The 18,274-nt window shown below is 37.5% G+C and overlaps 1 protein-coding gene across 2 annotated transcripts in view; it reads left to right on the forward strand.

Moving 5' to 3' along the window:
* LOC131028711 (meiotic recombination protein SPO11-2) overlaps nucleotides 1-14,032 on the forward strand; it is an 85,035-nt gene extending 71,003 nt beyond the window's left edge. Inside the window, exons 8-11 of one of the 2 annotated variants that reach the window (XR_009102640.2) lie at nucleotides 13,122-13,184; nucleotides 13,265-13,341; nucleotides 13,481-13,564; nucleotides 13,675-13,727. Coding sequence is in view for 1 of the 2 variants with exons in the window: in XM_057959048.2 (XP_057815031.1) it covers nucleotides 13,122-13,184; nucleotides 13,265-13,341; nucleotides 13,437-13,564; nucleotides 13,675-13,815 (409 nt within the window). In the remaining variant the exon portion in view is untranslated. Of the gene's footprint in view, nucleotides 1-13,121; nucleotides 13,185-13,264; nucleotides 13,342-13,436; nucleotides 13,565-13,674 lie in introns of both variants that reach the window. The other variant, XM_057959048.2, reaches the window with a different exon arrangement.
* Nucleotides 14,033-18,274: the final 4,242 nt, after the last annotated feature.

An 18,274-nucleotide genomic window follows, 5' to 3' on the forward strand; every position in this document is an offset into this window, starting at 1 on the left:
ATTGCGATCAAGTAATAAATAGGTTGACTCATTGCATGGGCTAGAAATTGATATGTGCCGCATAGGAGGGAATGCTCCAGTCAACACTAAAAAGTGTTGGGCAAAACAAATAATATCGCCAACCAAGCCTGCCAGAAATAGATTTGTTCCACCAATGGTGGTAATATGTGTTGTAGAAAATAAACCAACCAAGAAAATTGACCTCTTGTTGACCATGCAAAATCGACCAAATGAATTAAGATGCTCTACCAAATAAAACATGCTGATCAACTTCCAAAACGACACACAAAAGTACAATACGCTTGCAGTGACAATATGGGTGAACAAAGGGTTCTGACTTGTTGTGACCTTTTCACACATCGCCCCATTGCTAACGGGGACCCCCTCTTTTCCCGCTTCTCGCGTTGGTTAGTTTAGGGTTTTGGTAGCTTAGTGGGCAATTTTGAGTTTCCCGTGCTCGAGTCTCGGAGTTTTGATCATGCCTAGTGTCGTTTAGGGTTTTTGAAGTTATAGGATCAAGCATGTAAAGTTGAGATTTTTAAATGATTCTAATTTTGTCTAAGTGTAGACCTTTTGAGTGTTAATGTGTTTTTGAACGTCCATGTCTGTGATTTTAAAGTGCTAAAGTGTTTCGGGACCTTTTGGAATTGTTTTCTCACTCCTAGGAAGTTATTCAAGTTGATTTTGCATTTTTATCCTGATAGGTTTCCTTATTTTTCGCTCAAAATTTTGGCAAATTTGCATAAGTCTAGATGAGTTTTATTGAGTTTGAGTTTCCTAGTGATTTTGAGTGGAAAAATCATCTTTTTCCGGATGAAAATCCATATTCTAAGGGTTAAAAGGTCAAAATTCCACACTAGAGGTGCTTTTCTCATATTCTTGACTACCCATGATTTTCTCCCACTCAAAATCCAGATTGGACATGGATTTCCCGTGAAATCGAGACTTGCCCCATTTTTCCACCATTGAGAATCCATATTAGGGTCGTTTTTCCCCAGGATGGTATAACTTTGACTAAGTGTTAGGATTTTGTCTTGACTACCCTCTTTTTTCCACTGGGAGTATGGATAAGGTTGCGGATGACGTTTGTGATGACTCCACACCTGGATCGATTTTCCACTAGGCCTTTTGTGACAAGATTTTGAGGATTTTTGTGCGGATATTCATTCCAGACCCAAGACGATTTTCCATTGAGAGTTATTTTAATATTTTCGAGTCCGGATGAATGTCTAGACTAGGGTCTATTTTCCACCAGGGGCATTTTTGTGTTGAATGACAAAGTTTTAAGTGGAATTTTCATTCCAAACTAAGATCAATTTTCCCCTGAACCCCAATTTTGTGCACGTTGATGAATTTTGATAGGGATATTTATTCCTACTGGGATTGATTTTCCCTAAGGGGACAATTTTGACGTTTTTTAATGATTTTTAATGGAATTTTTTAATCCCTACCTAAATCGATTTTCCCCAATTGGCCATTTAATTTAAATTTTGAAATATTTTAATAAATGAGCCTCATTTAATTGTTTTTTGATGAAAAGCAATGATTATTTAAAATAAATAAAAAAACAATTAATGATTTGCAATGAACATTTAATGATTTTAACCTTCTAGAAGCAAATCGATTTTTGCTAGGCAAGTATAAGAGCAAGTTTTTATCCCACATTGCTTGTGTGGTGAAAGTTGATGGTGAAAGCAAGTTTAAAGGAGGAGATCCCAACATTATTTTATCATTATATTTGCCGAGTGTATTCATGCAAGGGTGATTTTTCCTCCAGCGGGCGATTTTTGGTGAAGTGTCCAAGTGACGATTGAAGATTAGTTTCATTGGCATTTTTTCCTCCATTTCCAGCAAGGCGATTTTCTTGGTGGCTACCATTGATGTTATTTGCCATGATTTTTCAGACTAGGGCGATTTTTTTGGTGAAGTTGGCAATTTTGGAGAGAAGGGCGATTTTGTGTTTGGGAGGTTTTCACCTCCAATCTTTGGCGATTTTTCTCCTTGGATGGTGCTGCCATTTTTGTAAGCTTGCTGATTGGTGTTTCAGACTTGAAGTTTTCTCTCCATTGCTGAGATATTGCACCTTCATGCTGGCTGGAAAATTCGTTTTCAAACCTACATTGCATTTTCAGTTCATTCGTGCCTTGGGCGATTTTGTCTAGAGGCTGATTGGAGGTCATTTTCAGTCCATTTTCAGAGTTATTCAGAGCTGTTGCAGGTCTGCAAATTCCATTATTGGCTGCTGTCCTCAGAGATTTTCATTTCCAGCCACCTGTCACCTTTGGCGATTTTGCTTGGAGTCCATTCCTTTGTCATCTATCGATCATTTTCAGGGATTTTAATCACTTTACAAAGTGCTGGTAAGTATGAAGTAATTCATTTTAAGACTTGTCCTCAGAAAATTAAACTTTTACCAGCCATACCTACATTCCCGGATATGATTGCTTTCATCATCAAAATTGATTTTCATCAAGTTTGTGCATATTTGGGTGATTGCAATGTGTTTTTTAGAGATTAATTTGTGAAGTTGCAGGTTGTCTTCAGATTTGCTGGCAGCCATTGTTGACTTCGGAAGGTGTCTTCAGATTTGGTTTTGTGTGAAAAGTAAAACATAGCCTTTCACACCTTTTCCTTAGTCATTGTTGATCCGATATACTCCTTTGCACTCTAATTTGAACATAATTTCTAAGTATAAGGAGGTGTTTTCAGACTTTGGTCTGAAAGTTATTGATTTTGATGAACTTAATGAGGGTTTTATACCCTAACCTTGTCACATTTTGTATTCAATTGTTGAAATCTATCAAGAGTGTGGATTATTTTCCCGATTTCCATACCCAAACTAGTCTAAATCATTAAGAAATCAGGAATTTTGTCAAGAATATTATTTATTTTCCTAAGTTCTAACTTCAAGCTTCGTACAGGTGCGATGTCGAAGTCTGGACTCAAGGAAAGGAGAGAACAACAGAAGATACTTGAGACTGGATTCTATCCAAAATCCAAGATGTCATCCAGATGAAAGGAGATTACAGACACGAATGTACATTTCCTGATCATGAACTAGATGCAACATCTTATGTTCGGAATTGGAAGCCAAATTCCTTCCCCAGCCTATGTGAACATTATGAAGAGTGGCATTTATCAGGCCGTTGAATTTCCACAATCCATACAGTGCAGTGAGCTTATCCTGGAGTGTGCACGATGTTATGATCCTCACTCCCGAATGATCAAGACTCCTAAGGGTGCCGTCATTGCCTACCTTGCCGAGGATGAGATTGCTAAGGTGTTTGGAATTCCACGTGGAGCAGACATGAAGGATATAACTAAAGATGAATATGAAGACCGATATAAGAAGAAAGTGGATGTGTGCAAGACCGTGGTGAATAAGGAGTGGATGATCGAGCCTAGGGCTCATCATTCTAAGGCACCCAAGACACTCATGTGCACAGACTTCAAAGAGGAATATAGTGATTTAGTATTCCTGCTTAACCAAGTGATGGGGATGCCGCAGGGTGCAATATATGATCGATGGATGTTCTATTTCATCTAGGATTGTCTAAAAGGAAGATTAATAAATTGGTCTAGAATCATAAGCGACAATCTAGACTTTCAGCTGAGGAATGTGGAGCGGTCTAAGTCATTCGCCATGACTTCCTATTTGGTGTACCTGCTTGCACGATTTGTTACATACAAATGATTGATTTGTAGAGGTGAAGTCGAGAATGGACAAGGACAATTCAGGAGTTATGAGTGCTATCCACAACTAAACATGTATATAATTGAAGATTATCAGAGAGTGAATGATGTATTCACAATGTACATCACATGGATGCTGCAAGGTGGAGTCCACAGGGGGTTGTCCAAGGAGGCAACAGAGCTGATAGAGAAATATGGATCGTGGTATATTCAGTTTCCCACGTTCACATACCTTAGGATTCATGGATTTCAATCTGAACCCTACAGGCTTCCTATATCCTTCTGACAGAGTGATCTTGTTGGAAGTGGTGAGACAGCTTCTGGAGTTTGATTCCATTTAGAAAGAGAAGCATAGGACGGGCATGACATTTCCTATTTCAGTTGGGAAAACATTGGAGGTTTGTCAGTCTGCCTTAGCAGCCAACACAGCAAGTGAGGAGCTTGCATTCTATCGATTTGCAACATACAAGAAAAGAGAAAGGTTTGATCCAGATAAGAAAGTTGGAAGGATCAGGAGAGAGAAGTTCATCTACAAGGTAGACATAGAAGATTATTGGGCCAACCTGATGGACGAGCAGGTAGTGAAGAGACAAATGTGGTCTAGGATGTCAGTGGATTTCATGAGGAAGTGTGGACTTTTTCTCATTCCTAACCAAGTGTTAGATGACAGGGATCATATGCATCCACAACATGAAAATGAAATGAAGAAGGCGATTCTATTGCCTAACTGGTCAGAATCAAAAGAAATAGATTTGAGTGTATTGATGAGAGAGGTCTTGAGTTTCTCCCGAGCACGGGTAGATATTCAGATGAACAAGTTAGTTGATATGGGTGTCTCTTTCACTTATGAAAATATGAAACAGGAGGACTCCGCTTCCGAGGATGATCAAAGGACTATCAGTGATGTCAGGATTCATGCGGATGAGGAGAGTCAAGCTCCCAAGCGAAGGAAGAACACACCAGGAGAAGTCAAGGCTAGAGGGAAGAAGATTGAGGAGGTCAAGAAACAAAAGACTACCATTCCTTCGCCTATCATTCCTTCACCACCTCTCAGTGTCTCATCAATTAAGGAAGTTGAAATGCTAGAATAGAACAGGGAGTTCGATCAATGTTCCAACATAGTGATATTACTAGAGAATATTCAGGATTTACACGCCATAGCGACATCTGTTCCACCTAATGAGGATGATGATCAACCGGGATCCCCTACTGTCCTTTTGGAGGTTAGTTTGGGCAAGAATGTATATGATTTGACTAGGAATAATCTTGATGATGATGACGATGTTATCTTGGCATTGAGAGAGCTTGATCAAGATATGTATCTCGATGATTGTATGGAGATGGCTGCTATTCCTGATTGGCTGATGAAGAGTATGGAGAAAAGTAAGAAAATGATAGAGGCACGGCCTATTGATGACATTGATGACTACTTAGCTAGGAGCAATAAGGAGCCAGAGCCTAAGAGAGCTGAGATTTTGTCACACATAGCTATAGATGAGACAGGAATGCGGATTGCGCAGGTGGCTGTTCCCATTGCAGGTGTGACGACTGACATTGCTACGCCCATGGATTTCCAGATTACTTCAGTTGCCCTTGGCCGTACTACAAGAGAATAGGAATTTCAAGAGGTTGGTGACAACCTTAGGGCAATCAATATGGGATTAGATAGAGAGATTGAAGAAAAGGAGAAGTACAAAGAAGAGAATATCAGACTTAGAGAGTACATTGCAAGGATAAGGCGTGAGAATCCCACCCTTATTTCCCCTATTGCAGTTGACCGTGGACTACATTCACATTATGAGGCAGTGAGAGATACACTCTCGGAGGTGGAGAAATGGATTGAGAATACAAAGAGACAGGTGGATGATTTCCTTACTCAGTTTGTCCAAGCATTTGACAGGACAACATGGCTCATGTTCAAAATCCAGTATTTTGGAGGAGTTTGGGAAGAATTCAGGCCTATTCAGGAAAAGACTATTCCACGCCTCAGGGCTTTGAAAAAGGTTCCTAAGTCCACATTGGTTATGGAGAATGTTGTGCACAATGGAGATAGATACGATTTCCATGGCTGGTATTGTTCATTAGCCATGAAGAAATCAACTTATGAGAGCACACAACTGAGTTGTGCAGAGATGGAAGGATCAATTCATGATATTCAATTGAAGATCCTTGCCTCAATAGAGGAGTTATTGGGGGTTAATGTTAGTGATGCTAGTGGCTTACACTTAGCCGAATTAAGAGACAAGATGAAACTTAAGTATTTTTGTCAGTTGGACTCTTTGAAGAAGAGTCAAATGGATGATTTGGTCTCTTTGTTGATTCATGTTCATAGTTCACAGAAGCTCGTGCCAGATTGGGAGAACACTTTGGATGCTTGCTTAGATGCGTTGGACGTGATTAATTTACAACAGGATACCTTACCTAGCATTTCCATGGAGGAGTTAGATTATGTATTGGCTAGATTCTTGGAGTATTCTAGGAGAGAGAGAGATGCAAGGAGGAATCTTCTAAAAGATTCCCTATTTGATGACTAGGTATCTTTCTATTGGGCCATATGTTGGTGGCACCATTTTTGATGTAAACCCTAATTAGGGCAATTCTAGGGTTTTGTTGGCATGATCTTGGCCCTTGATTTAGTTTTAATCTTGACCATCCATTTTGTATGAGACTCTATATATACCTCATTGTCTCTCATTTGTAAGAGAGTTTTTGTAGAATTGTTGGTATATGCTGCAGCTATTTGAATATAAATCATTGTTCGACTTGATGGTAATTTTGTCTTTCAAATGATGTCTTGCATTCGTGGTTCTCAATTCCTCCAAGTTAGATTAGAATTTGTTTTCATGTTTATTAGATTGAGTGGAAGATTTGTTGATTATATTTGTGTGGAATCCTTAATCCATACCACTAGCCTCTTGCTGTTGGTAAGTGTGCCTTGTGTGGTCAACTGAAAATTCACGCAAACTTAACTTCGATTATTACATATCCATTGTTATGTATCAACTTGGATGGTCTCAATGCTTGATGGTAATGGTTTGAAAATCTATGAAGTATACCTTAGATGATTGCACTAAGCTCGTGTCAAAACCTGTTTGTGAGACCTTGCCTAGTTTGATTCCACTAAATTTGTTCATCATTTCCTACATTTCTAGGCTTAGAATAGATTTCCTAAACCCTATTCCTTTTGCCCATTTTTTAGTAAGTCTTAAGTCCATAGCTACATTGCCATATCCTAAGTTATCAGCACACCCATTCCCTATCCGTGATCTATGAAGTTAATTCGAACATTTGTGTAAGTCCCCAAGTGAAAACAACAATTCACATTGACCATTGAGTTACCCACTCGTCAAGACCTGATATGTATAAACCTTGGAATCATTTTAGTTGATCTTACCCTTAGCATCTGAGGTGATTTTGTTCAAGAGAGGGTAAAGTGCTTTGGTATTTTATTTTGAATGTTATGTGCCTAAAACACACATCAACATGACCACTGGTTGGTAATAAAAATGTGGAACCAAAATGAGGTGTAGATTTGATTAGAGGATAGTGACCACTGACTTGAGGAATGAATGTGCCAGTTAGATTAATAAAGCCTCCTCCCAAAACGGTGCGTTGACCTGCAATGACGGATATATGACCATGCAACAATAAAGGTGCCATTTAGGCCAACCAAAAATGCTGAACATATGTATAGATAAAATTTTGCCCATATAAAAAATAAATTGACACTTGATTAATTAAAATGTGTAGAGAAATAGTAAATGATTTTTATTTTCTATGAATATAAAATTAATGTACCTTGCATGCTCAGGGGACCATATGGCCTGTTCGGGCAAATTTTTTTGCCTCGAAAACAATTTTGTCCAAAAATGAAGTGCCTTATATGAAAATAAGGGCTTTTGGCTTTTTTGGACTCGACCATGGTGTCCTTTTCGCTTCAAACTGCACCCAACAATAACACAATGCCCAAAAAAAATTCTCAGATTTGGGAAAAAGTCTTTAGATCTAGAGCTCCGATACCATGTTGGAGTCAATATGTGACACCACAACACCTCCGGGAATCCCTACAAGACCAAAATAACTTCCACAAGAGAGAATGGCAAGATTAGCTTGCTTGAATATGATAATGGACATGACAATGTACATGAGAAGCCTAGGATATAAAGGGAAGGGGAGATGAAGGATCAGACAAGATGTTGACATGTGTCATAATTCTATACAATGTGACAACTAAAGTGTTGACTTACATAAGTAGTTGTCATGTGATAAGATAAGATCATGTGACAACTAACCAACCTTCTAGAATGCCACCTAGGACCTAAGTAAACTTAAGTCATGTGAATAAGCCCCCTCCTAGGTACTGGTGAAAACACAAGGTACAATCAGAGAAACGGGACTCGCCCGGACTCGCCTAAACTCGGCGAGTCCGAGTCCGAGTCATGCTCACCGAGTCTCTGGGGCTCGGACTCAGACTCGTCCGAAACTCGCCAGACTCGCCGAGTTGGTGAGTTTGGCTCAAACTCGCCAAACTCGGCGAGTCCCAAGCCTCAAACTTAGCTACTGGCTGGGTTACTAAAATGACAAAAAAAAAACATTTTAAAAAGTTTTTTTTAAATGAATGGTATCGTTTTTGTTCACTACAACCTTCGCCTGAGAATGAGAAAAATTAGGGTTACAACATGTCAGCCAATAGAAAAATAACACCCGACACCTTTATTAAATAATAAGTTTTTTTGGCCTCGCGGGGCGCTGCCCCTCGACCCCCCCCTGTATCGCGACATGGAGCGCGCAAGGGGCGTTGCCCCTTGACCCCACCTTGGGGGCGCTGCCCCCAAACCCCCGTCAAAAAATATGGGGGGAAACTGCGTCGATAGAAGTAGGGAAAATTCAAGCTTCGAGTCTGACACTGATTGGATCGACCAGGTAGATATAGAGGTTGAGATTGTAGCCATGGCAGAGGAGGAGCGGAGAGAACGAGCACAGACAGGAGATTTAGAGGCAGATAGTGACACGGATGTTCCTGATGTTGGTGAGCATGGCATGGTGTCACGGGGAGCGGCTATGGCTGTCGAATCATCCAGGACCTACCTTAGACGCCTTCGCAGGGGGCCGGAGCCGGGGCCGGGGCCGGGGCCGGAGGGTGCAGGCTCCTCTGAGCCATAGGCTTGTAGTTGTATTTACCTTTGGTAATTGTATGAAACATTTGATGATGATCATATGATGACATGGATTTTTTATTCCATGAGTTTTGTAATATTGTATACATTTGACAATATTTATATATCTATGTTTGTTATTTCCTTCAGCTACAATTTGCGTTTATGCTTATGTGATTGATGTATAGTTGTGTATGTAATCAAATGAGTAGAGTTTGATGATGTTATTGTGTCTTTAAGGTGTATTCAATAAAGGGTGCCTGAAACAAGTTTTAAATCTTTAAAAATCTCTAAATTTCTTAGTTTTTCACTTTCCCGAGTCCAACCGAGTTTGGAGCCGAGTCTGACGCCGAGTCCCGAGTATGAGTCTGAGTCGGCCTTGTCGAGTCCGTTTCTTTGGGTACAATACCTTACTAGTTTCAAAACCTTATTCACACCAACTGTTCTTTATTGTTTACAGATTTCATTCAGGTGCTCATTGTAATGACATTTAGAACATTCAACACATAGCATAATGAAAGAACAAGTGCATAGAATCACTAAGATGTCTATCGTCTCATCAAACCATATTACATAACACCAAAAGTAGATTAATTATAGATATTGCAGACCCGTAGAATGCAAATTTGACTGATAATTATAACCAGCAACACATGATAGCTTGGGGTCTATTTCTTGCTCCAAACATGGTCAATGGGATGTATTTCGAGCCTTCTCCAGCAATCTTTCAACACCAAATCAACTTGCAGACTTGAGGAGTAATCTTAAATGATTATTTGATCTTCCCAACTTCTGAAAATACCACTGGACACCCTGCTATAGCATCCTGGGCACCAAACTCATGCTTCACATAAATTGATGATAATCATTTCCCTTGGCCATGAACGGTTATGAACTCTTCCAGATTTATTTGGAAAGCCTAGACACTTCAAAACAAGATGATTTTGCAGACCAAAGAAGGCAGGTATGCCTCTACAAACTCCCATGTGCCAATACCAAGATGGGCGCTACCTCCATAGGGGCGATTTTCACATAAAAAATAAAATGTGCATCAAACATGGAAAATGATATATGGATTTGCATCGCTAGGCTGCTAGGAAAAGAAGAAACCAATACCCATAAGCTAGAAACAACTTCTTGAATTATGTGCAAAATATGATTCTTTGTGTAGCCGAAATGGTACGGCCAGACCTAGGTATTCCATCAAAACTCACAAAAAACAAACAGCCACCAAAATACCAACAATCCACTCCAAAAACCTGAAAGCAACTAAAAAATCCTAATAAATTTTCATCTCACCAAAACCCGCTTCACCAAAACTCTGAAAATAGAAGTATTCTTTGATTGAAAACCAACAACCAGCTAGGGTGGATCTTTCACCACCAAAACCAGACCAACTGTAGAGGGTTTTTGTCCTTGGCAATCCCAAGGAGAACTCTCCAGGTTCATTTCAACATCTTGTTATGTGTGCTAAATCCTAATGAATGAGTTAGAGCCAAAATCCAAATATATAGACTTGGAGGGAGAAATTAGGACAATTTTCAGAAAAGGCCCCCAAATGACTTCTTAAACACAATAGTTATGTCTCGTCAACTAGGTGTCCCCTTTTGGGACATGTTTTATTAAATCATTCAGTGAAAATATTAAAGTCACTTTTTCAAACACTTAAGTGAGTAATATAAAACATTATTTTCCATCACCTAAAAACTTCATGACAACACTGAAGAAGAAAACACTCGCAAAAGTGTAGCTGGAACTGAAATCGAGGCTAAGTACCCAAAATAGCACTTACTAAAAATTGCATGATAAAAATAGAAATGATGTCAAAACACAATGAAACTGCATGCTCAAGCTCTCCATAGAACTTTGAGTCCCCTAACCAACTCCGAATAGCCTATGGGAGCTCAAGAATAGGCTAACGGGAGGCACAACTGACTAGGTGCAAGAAGGGGACATTACAGTAGTACCACGAAGATCAGTGGCAGCTGTTTCCAGACGTTACTCAGCGCTCTACTAGATAGCACACCAACAATTTCAGCAAGTAAGAAAGTTGGAGAAGATTGAATGGAGTGCACTATCTTGAAATTTTGCACCAATCTCGTGCAGTAATACATTGGACACGTCATGGTCTTGGACCTAGGTCACTTGTGGTCAAAATTGTAGGGCTTAAGTCTCCATAGAAGATACCATCGATTGTTGATTGTATCTCTTTTCCTGCCCTTACTATTGGAAATTTCTGGAAATTTATTCAATCTCTAATCCAATAAAATCATTGATGAGATTTAAAGCTTAGACTACGCCAAATGAAAATATGTGATTGTATGCAAATTTGAAAATTAAGGTGTCTTATACAGTAAACCATGGAGATATTCATCTTCTTTGTTATACCAAACCAACCACTCTGACATGTTTAATAAGCCTATCTTAGATAACATAAAACATTATAGAAATGAACATTACTTCACCATAAGATAGCAGAAACAAGGAAGCACAAATTAGAAACACAAGAAGAACATCTCACAACGCAAGATTTATGTAGAGAAACCCTTGCAGGAAAAAACTCCACCATAGAGAGGCAAGTATATTACTAATCCATGAAGATTATGCAACAATACACTTTTCTTTAAACCTCTGTAGAGTCCGGCAGCACCTAGATACCTTCACTTCAAAAGGCTGAACAAAACTCGATGAAGACTCTCTTCAAGCCACTTGTTATATACACAAATGAGTTCTTCAAGTGATATGAAGCCCATAAGAAAAACCCAATGCCTCCAACTAGAAACCATCATCATGCAGCCCAAAATAGCCACTTAAAGATGCTATTACAACTGTCATAAGGCATCTCACTTGTATGGGCACCTAGGGTCCAAAATAGCAATATTTTGTCATAGAATCTTATGACATCTGCAATAAGTCTCATAGATGCTACATGTGTCCCAACAACCCAAAATGGAAGATTCCAAATAAAATTTATTTTTATTTTATTGACTCTACAAAGTTTCTTGTTTTTATTTTTTATTTTTTCTTTTTCAAATAAAATTTATTTTATTTATACTTTATGTTTTAAATCATTTTATTTGGTAATTTGTTAAATTTAATATGTTAAAATTTAACATTTTAAAATATTTAATTTAAATTAATATTATAAATCTATTATTATTTATAATATTTTAAATTAAATTTTAAACATATTTTATTATTTATTTTGTTTTATGTTTAACTTTATAAAATATTGAAACATATTATAATATTATTATAAATATATATATATATATATATATATATATCTTACACACATGGACGTACCCGTACCCGAACCCAAGGAAATTTTCTTTTTTGCTGTACCTACCCATACCCGAATGGGCAACTTAGTTTATATTGCTTATGCATAAATGTAATAACATACCAGTGTTCTAGCAATTTAGAATGTTACCCCCCCTGGATATCTTTTGAGATCGCAGTTAATACTAGTATGAAGAAAAGATTACAGAAATACTGCATTAAGCAGTTGCTGACTAAATGAAAGACTTAAGATAGCTCAAGAATTCCACCCATAACTGTTTAATCAGATGATTTGTTGGCCAAATAAATGATGCTTAAAATAAAAACTAAGGTCTCTTCAAAAGAATGTAGACTAAAACTAGAAGCTAAATCCATACGAGAGCCTCACAGGAGCAAGGCTAAAGCCCGTTGATTTCCACAATGCAGAGCAATAATATAAAGGAAAGCATGCCAATACATAATGGTCATTTGTTCACTAGAGAAAGAGAACACGTATGTTTTGGTCTTATAAGCAATCTCCCAAGTGAGTCCCTGTTTGCAATATCTAAAGCAGTTATAAGATGCGATCTTTTTGGCATCCATTACTTATGTTTTACTTTTAAGAGTTTGTGCATGACAGAACATAAATGTTTATCAGCTAATTTCCCAATATGAGTTGCTTCATTTCTTAAGATTCTTTGCCATTGACGACATTAGTCAGCATGTTGAATCTTATTATCACAAGTATTTAGTTAACAAATTACTTTTTTGTATGTGGATTGATTGTTCTTTGTTTTTGGTGTTCCTTTCTTGAGGGTTTATTCTCTGTTTTGTGGTCGTTACTTTTTCATAAGCAATGAAACTTCAAAGATACTATGTAAATGGCTTTTACTTTAAAGGGAAGCTCAAGTGCAACTCGGTTGGTTTATTTTGAAATTGATAAAAATTGTATGGTTTTTGTTCCTTTTTTATGTTTCCTGATTTTTGGGTAAGCTTTTTGATTTGGAACAGGATTCTTCTCCATCGACTGAGCAGAAGTTTTCCCAATCTTCTTATTTTGGCATTGGTTGATTGGTATGATTTATCAGACTCAATTTCACTAGTGTTTTTGCTAGTCAAGCTGAGTCAACTCACAGTATGTTGTTTAATTGGAGGAATCCGGCTGGCTTGGCAATTGTATGCACATACAAGTTTGGGAGTATAGCCATGGGGCTGGAAGCATCCAAATATGGTAATTTGACATTTAAGCTCAAGTACTGTCATTGTCATTACTTGAAATTTAATGAAATGCGGAGCCCTGGTATATGAGTCTGGATTTTTCTTCAGTTTGTGATGTTAAGTGGTTAGGTTTAAGAGGGAGTGATCTACAGCTTGTACCTGAAAATGCACGTCTTAAACTGAAGCCGCGGGATCATCAGTTGGCCAAAAGTTTACTTTCATCGAAGATGTTGCAGGTATCCGGCCTTTAAACATGGTCTTGTTAAATGGAAATTTTTGAAACTTTCTTTTCCCAGAAATAAAGCTTGCAGAGAAGTGGAGGATTAACTTGATTGATTAATATCAGAATCAAATGAAATACAAGGAGGAGCTCTTATACATGGTTCAAGCTGGACACAGGGTCGAAATAGAAGCACTCTATTGTCATGGATATGGCTTTTTGGCACAGTATGTTGCAACGAAGATTGTTCAAGCTGATTACATCTGATTATGGAACATTTAATTAAGGAGTCTTAATGTGAAGTCATCTAGATGAAGATAATTTTTTTTCAATTTTATTTTTGACAAGGTTCCATTGTGTATTGAAGATGACATTCAAAATGGATATGTAGTTAAAGATGAAGGCTATGAGGGAACAAAATTGCACCCCTATAATTTGTTTAGAAATTTTATGGATATCCAATAATTTACTATATTTTGGATTGTATTTTGTATTCATAATTCGGTTTTTATTAATAGCTGGTGATATACTATGTAAATTTCAGAAATTTAATAGTTCAGAACTAAAGACTAAATACTTGTGAATTTGAGTCCATACCGAAAGACCAACTTAGGGCCTAGAGGAAAAGAATTCACTTTTTAAGGACCTGTTTTGACGTTTTCACACATTGCCCCATTGCAAATGGGGACCCCCCTTTTTTTCGCTTTTTAGGGTAGTGTTTGAGTCACCAATCTTTGCAAGTCTAGAGTTAGGGGTTTTCAAAGAGTTTTTAAAAAAAATCCTTTGGGCAATTGGACCAATCATGATCAAATGGGCATTTTGACATCTCAAAAGTGTTAAGGTAAGCCAAAGGACGGAAAATGCAACTGCTTAGGGCTAATTCTGACAACTTCCTATTTTTGTGGAAATCGGTTTTTTGCCTTTTGCTTTTTCATTTTTGGCACTCTGAGACCAATTTGGGAAGCAACTTTTTTGCTTTTTGCTTTTTTGTTTTTTTAGCTTTTTTGAAAGTTGACCTAGGATTGGGTCATTTAGATCATGGCAATGAGGTTCTTGTCTTTGAAATGAAAAGTTTGTATCTCCAAGTATGAAAAGCAAGGGAAAAATCTCCAGACAAGGTGTTGATCTAGAAGTTCTAAACAAAGATGGTGATGAGCAAGAAAATCCATTAAGTGTTTATGGCAAAGATAAAGTTTCTAAACGAAGAAGGCAATGTCTTGTGCCATAGCGAACTCTGCCAAAGAGAGTTTCTAAATGGAGAAGGCAATGTCTTGTGCCATAGCGAACTTTGCCAAAGAGAAAGTTTCTAAATGGAGAAGGCAATGCACAAACTCTGCCCAAGGAAAAGTTGAGAATGGCTTGTCAATGCACAAACTTCTCCAAAGAGAGTTTCTAAATGGAGAAGTCAATGTCTTGTGCCATAGCAAACTCCGCCCAAGGAATTGTTGAGAATGGCTTGCCAATGCACAAACTCTGCCAAAGAGAAAGTTTCTAAATGGAGAAGGCAATGTCTTGTGCCATAGTAAACTTTTCCCAAGGAAAAGTTGAGAATGGCTTGCCAATGCATGAACTCTACCCAAGGCACCAAGAAAACGACTTGTTAACAAGTAAACTCTCCCCTACACAACAAAAATGACTTGTCAACAAGCAAACTCTGCCCTACACATACCAAAAATGGCAAGACAACAAGCAAACTCCGTCCAACACGATGGAAATTCCTTGTCCAAGTAGCGAGTCTGCCCAAGGAGAGGATACAAATATTGGCTAAGTGTTGATACCTTGGAGAAAATAAAATTTGAAAATTTGGTTAAGTGATAAGGAAATTCCCTAAGCAAGAAGCAAATTTGCCCAAGGAAGATGAAGGAAAATTTGGCTAAGTGTTGGTGGATTGAAAGAAAAGTTGAAATCAAGTACCGAGTTTGCCTAAGGATAGCCAAAATTCCTTGTCCAAATGTTAATTCAGAAAATAAAATTTGAAAATTTGGTTAAGTGATAAGGAAATTCCCCAAGCAAGAAGCAAATTCGCCCAAGGAAGATGAAGGAAAATTTGGCTAAGTGTTGGTGGATTGAAAGAAAAGTTGAAATCAAGTACCGAGTTTGCCTAAGGATAGCCAAAATTCCTTGTCCAAATGTTAATTCCGCCTTAAGAAGAAGAAAAATTCTTTGACCCAACATCAAGTCCGTCCATCTGAAGGTAAGAAAATGTCTTAAGGCATGGTAAAATCCGCCTCCCACATGTAGAAAATGTCTTGAAACATGGCAAAGTCTGCCCAAGCCTTGTTGAAAATGTCTTGGCAACACATGAATTCCGCCCAAACACTTAGAAAAATTTCTCAACCACATGCAAAGTCCGCCCAAGGAATGGGTAAAGAAAGTGGTTAAGTCTTGGCATTTTTGAAGGGAAAAGACAAAATTTTGGCTAAGTATAAAGAGATGAGAAAAAATTCTAAAGTCAAGATGAAGTTCGTCTTGGAAAATTTAAAAGTTTCTTATCCACACATGAAGTCCACCCTAGGTGGATAAATGAGAAGTTTGGCTAAGGGTGAAAGCAAATGCGGAAGGCAAAGAGAAATTTGCCCAAGTTGAGAAGGAAAAATTTGGTAGACTAAAACAAGAAAAACAAAGGTTGAAATCAAAAGGGAATTCACCTAGGTAAAGAAAGGAAAGTGAAAAAGTTAAAGCAAGATCGAAGCCAAAGGATAAAATCCACCCAACTATTGAAAGGAAAATGGAAAGATGATTAAAACAAAAGTGAAAAGCATGAGGAAATTTGCATAAGTCTTGGAAGGGAAGGAATTTGAGAAAATTTGGTTGTGTTGAAAAAGTAGTTCAAAATTGCAAATTTCCAAGACATCTTCCGAAATAATTTCAAAACCAATTTCCACACTTGAGGTCAAAGTTGGAGTGATTTAATAAAGACTTTCCAAACTTGCAAAACAAGTTTCACTTCAAATCGTCTTGCTTTTTTATACTTTTTAGGGGCAAATGCTTCAATTTCCAAAATTTTCATTAGTTAAAATTAACCTTTGAAAATTTCTTCAAACTTTGCACTCTAGGATGGGAACAAACATCCAACCCCCTTATTGTTTTTTAACTTAGATTTTTTTCATGATTTTTAGGAGCTAGATGTTAGCTTAAGCTTTCAGGGAAAGTTCAAATGAAGTTCGTTAGCAAGGGAGCACAACTAGAATCTAAAATCACTTCAAAGTGGAAGAGGGTTGGTGACACCAACCTTGGTCATGTTGACTTCAAAGACAATCAAGGAAAGATTGAAGAGAGAAGTAGAAAAGAAAGAAGAATTAAAGAAAGAGAGTGAACAACTGAGAAATTATCTCCAACATTTGATCAATCTTATTGCTCAAGGAAATGTAGTGGTTCCCTCGCCTTTCGCTCTTTCACAAGAAACAATTGAAGACTTTGAAGAGATGAAGGTAACAGCTAAAGAAACTAAGGAATGGATGACAAACATCAATAATGAAGTTGTCATGTTCGCGGAAGAGTTGATATTGGCATATGGGCAAACTTCTTCATTACTATCTAGAATTCAAGGCATGACAAAAATGTGGGAGGATTTTCAAAATATTCAAGATAAAGTAATCCCATACTTGAAGGTGATGAAAGAAATTGCTGAATAGGAATTAATAGATGGACAAGTAATTGCAGCTGGAGATATCTATGACTTCAACACATGGTATTGAGCATTGATAGCAAGAAATTAAGTTTTAGAAAAGGTTAAGGTTGATGGTGTCAAAATTGAAGAGCTGATTAAAGAAAATCAAAATGAGATTTTCCTTATAGTCACTAATGTGCTTGGAAAGGAAGCAATTCGAGAAAATGAAATGAATATGGAAAATTTGAAGATCAAAGCTCAAGAGAATTTCACCACTTTCATAGGACCGATCCTTAGGCAAAATTTGATTAAGGCATCCACCTTCTTTTCCATCAAGGATGCCTTTCAGAGACAAGCATTGGATTGGGAGAATGCTTTTGCCACCTATGTTGATGAGTTGGACGTGATCAAATTCAAGATAATGTCACAATGGAAGAGGTTAATCCTCTTGTGTCTATGTTCATTGAGTATGCTACTACATAAAAGTAATAAGGATGCATTCTTCTAGAAGAAAGCTCCTTGTGACACTTGTCAATCTTTTATTTGCTCTTGTTGGATAACTATTGTAAACCCTATTAAGGGTGTATGTGTTTTGATCTCAGTCATTGATCTCTATTTGATTTGGGCCTTTCACTCATTTTCAAAACTCTATATATATATCCCTCTTCTCTCATTTGTATGGGAGAGATTGGTGAAATTGTTGCTTAAGATTACTAAGATAATAAAATTCATTTGCATTGCTTTTAATTTCTATGTTATCTTGTGGTTGCATGGTTTCATATTTTGTTCAACATAAAATAGAATTTGCTTAATAAGTTGTTAAATGAATGCAAGATTTGATAGTATTGGTTGGTGAAATCATTGCTCATACTTTTAATGAAGAGATGATTTTTGTTCATTATGCAACTTGAACATATTTTGTGGATGTTTAACCTCTACTTTGAATAAATATTGTTCATTTTGATGGTATTATTCATAGTATGAAAATTATAAGCGCAACCCTTGAAGATTCCACCCACTTTGTCTAGTTGTTTAAGTTGGCGAACCAAAGCATGGTTTAGATTCACCTAATCACTACCATCTCTTAAATTCCTAGGAGTAGTATAGAATTCCTAA

This window comes from Cryptomeria japonica, chromosome 1, assembly GCF_030272615.1.
Source record: "Cryptomeria japonica chromosome 1, Sugi_1.0, whole genome shotgun sequence".
In the NCBI taxonomy this organism is placed as follows: Eukaryota; Viridiplantae; Streptophyta; class Pinopsida; order Cupressales; family Cupressaceae; genus Cryptomeria; species Cryptomeria japonica.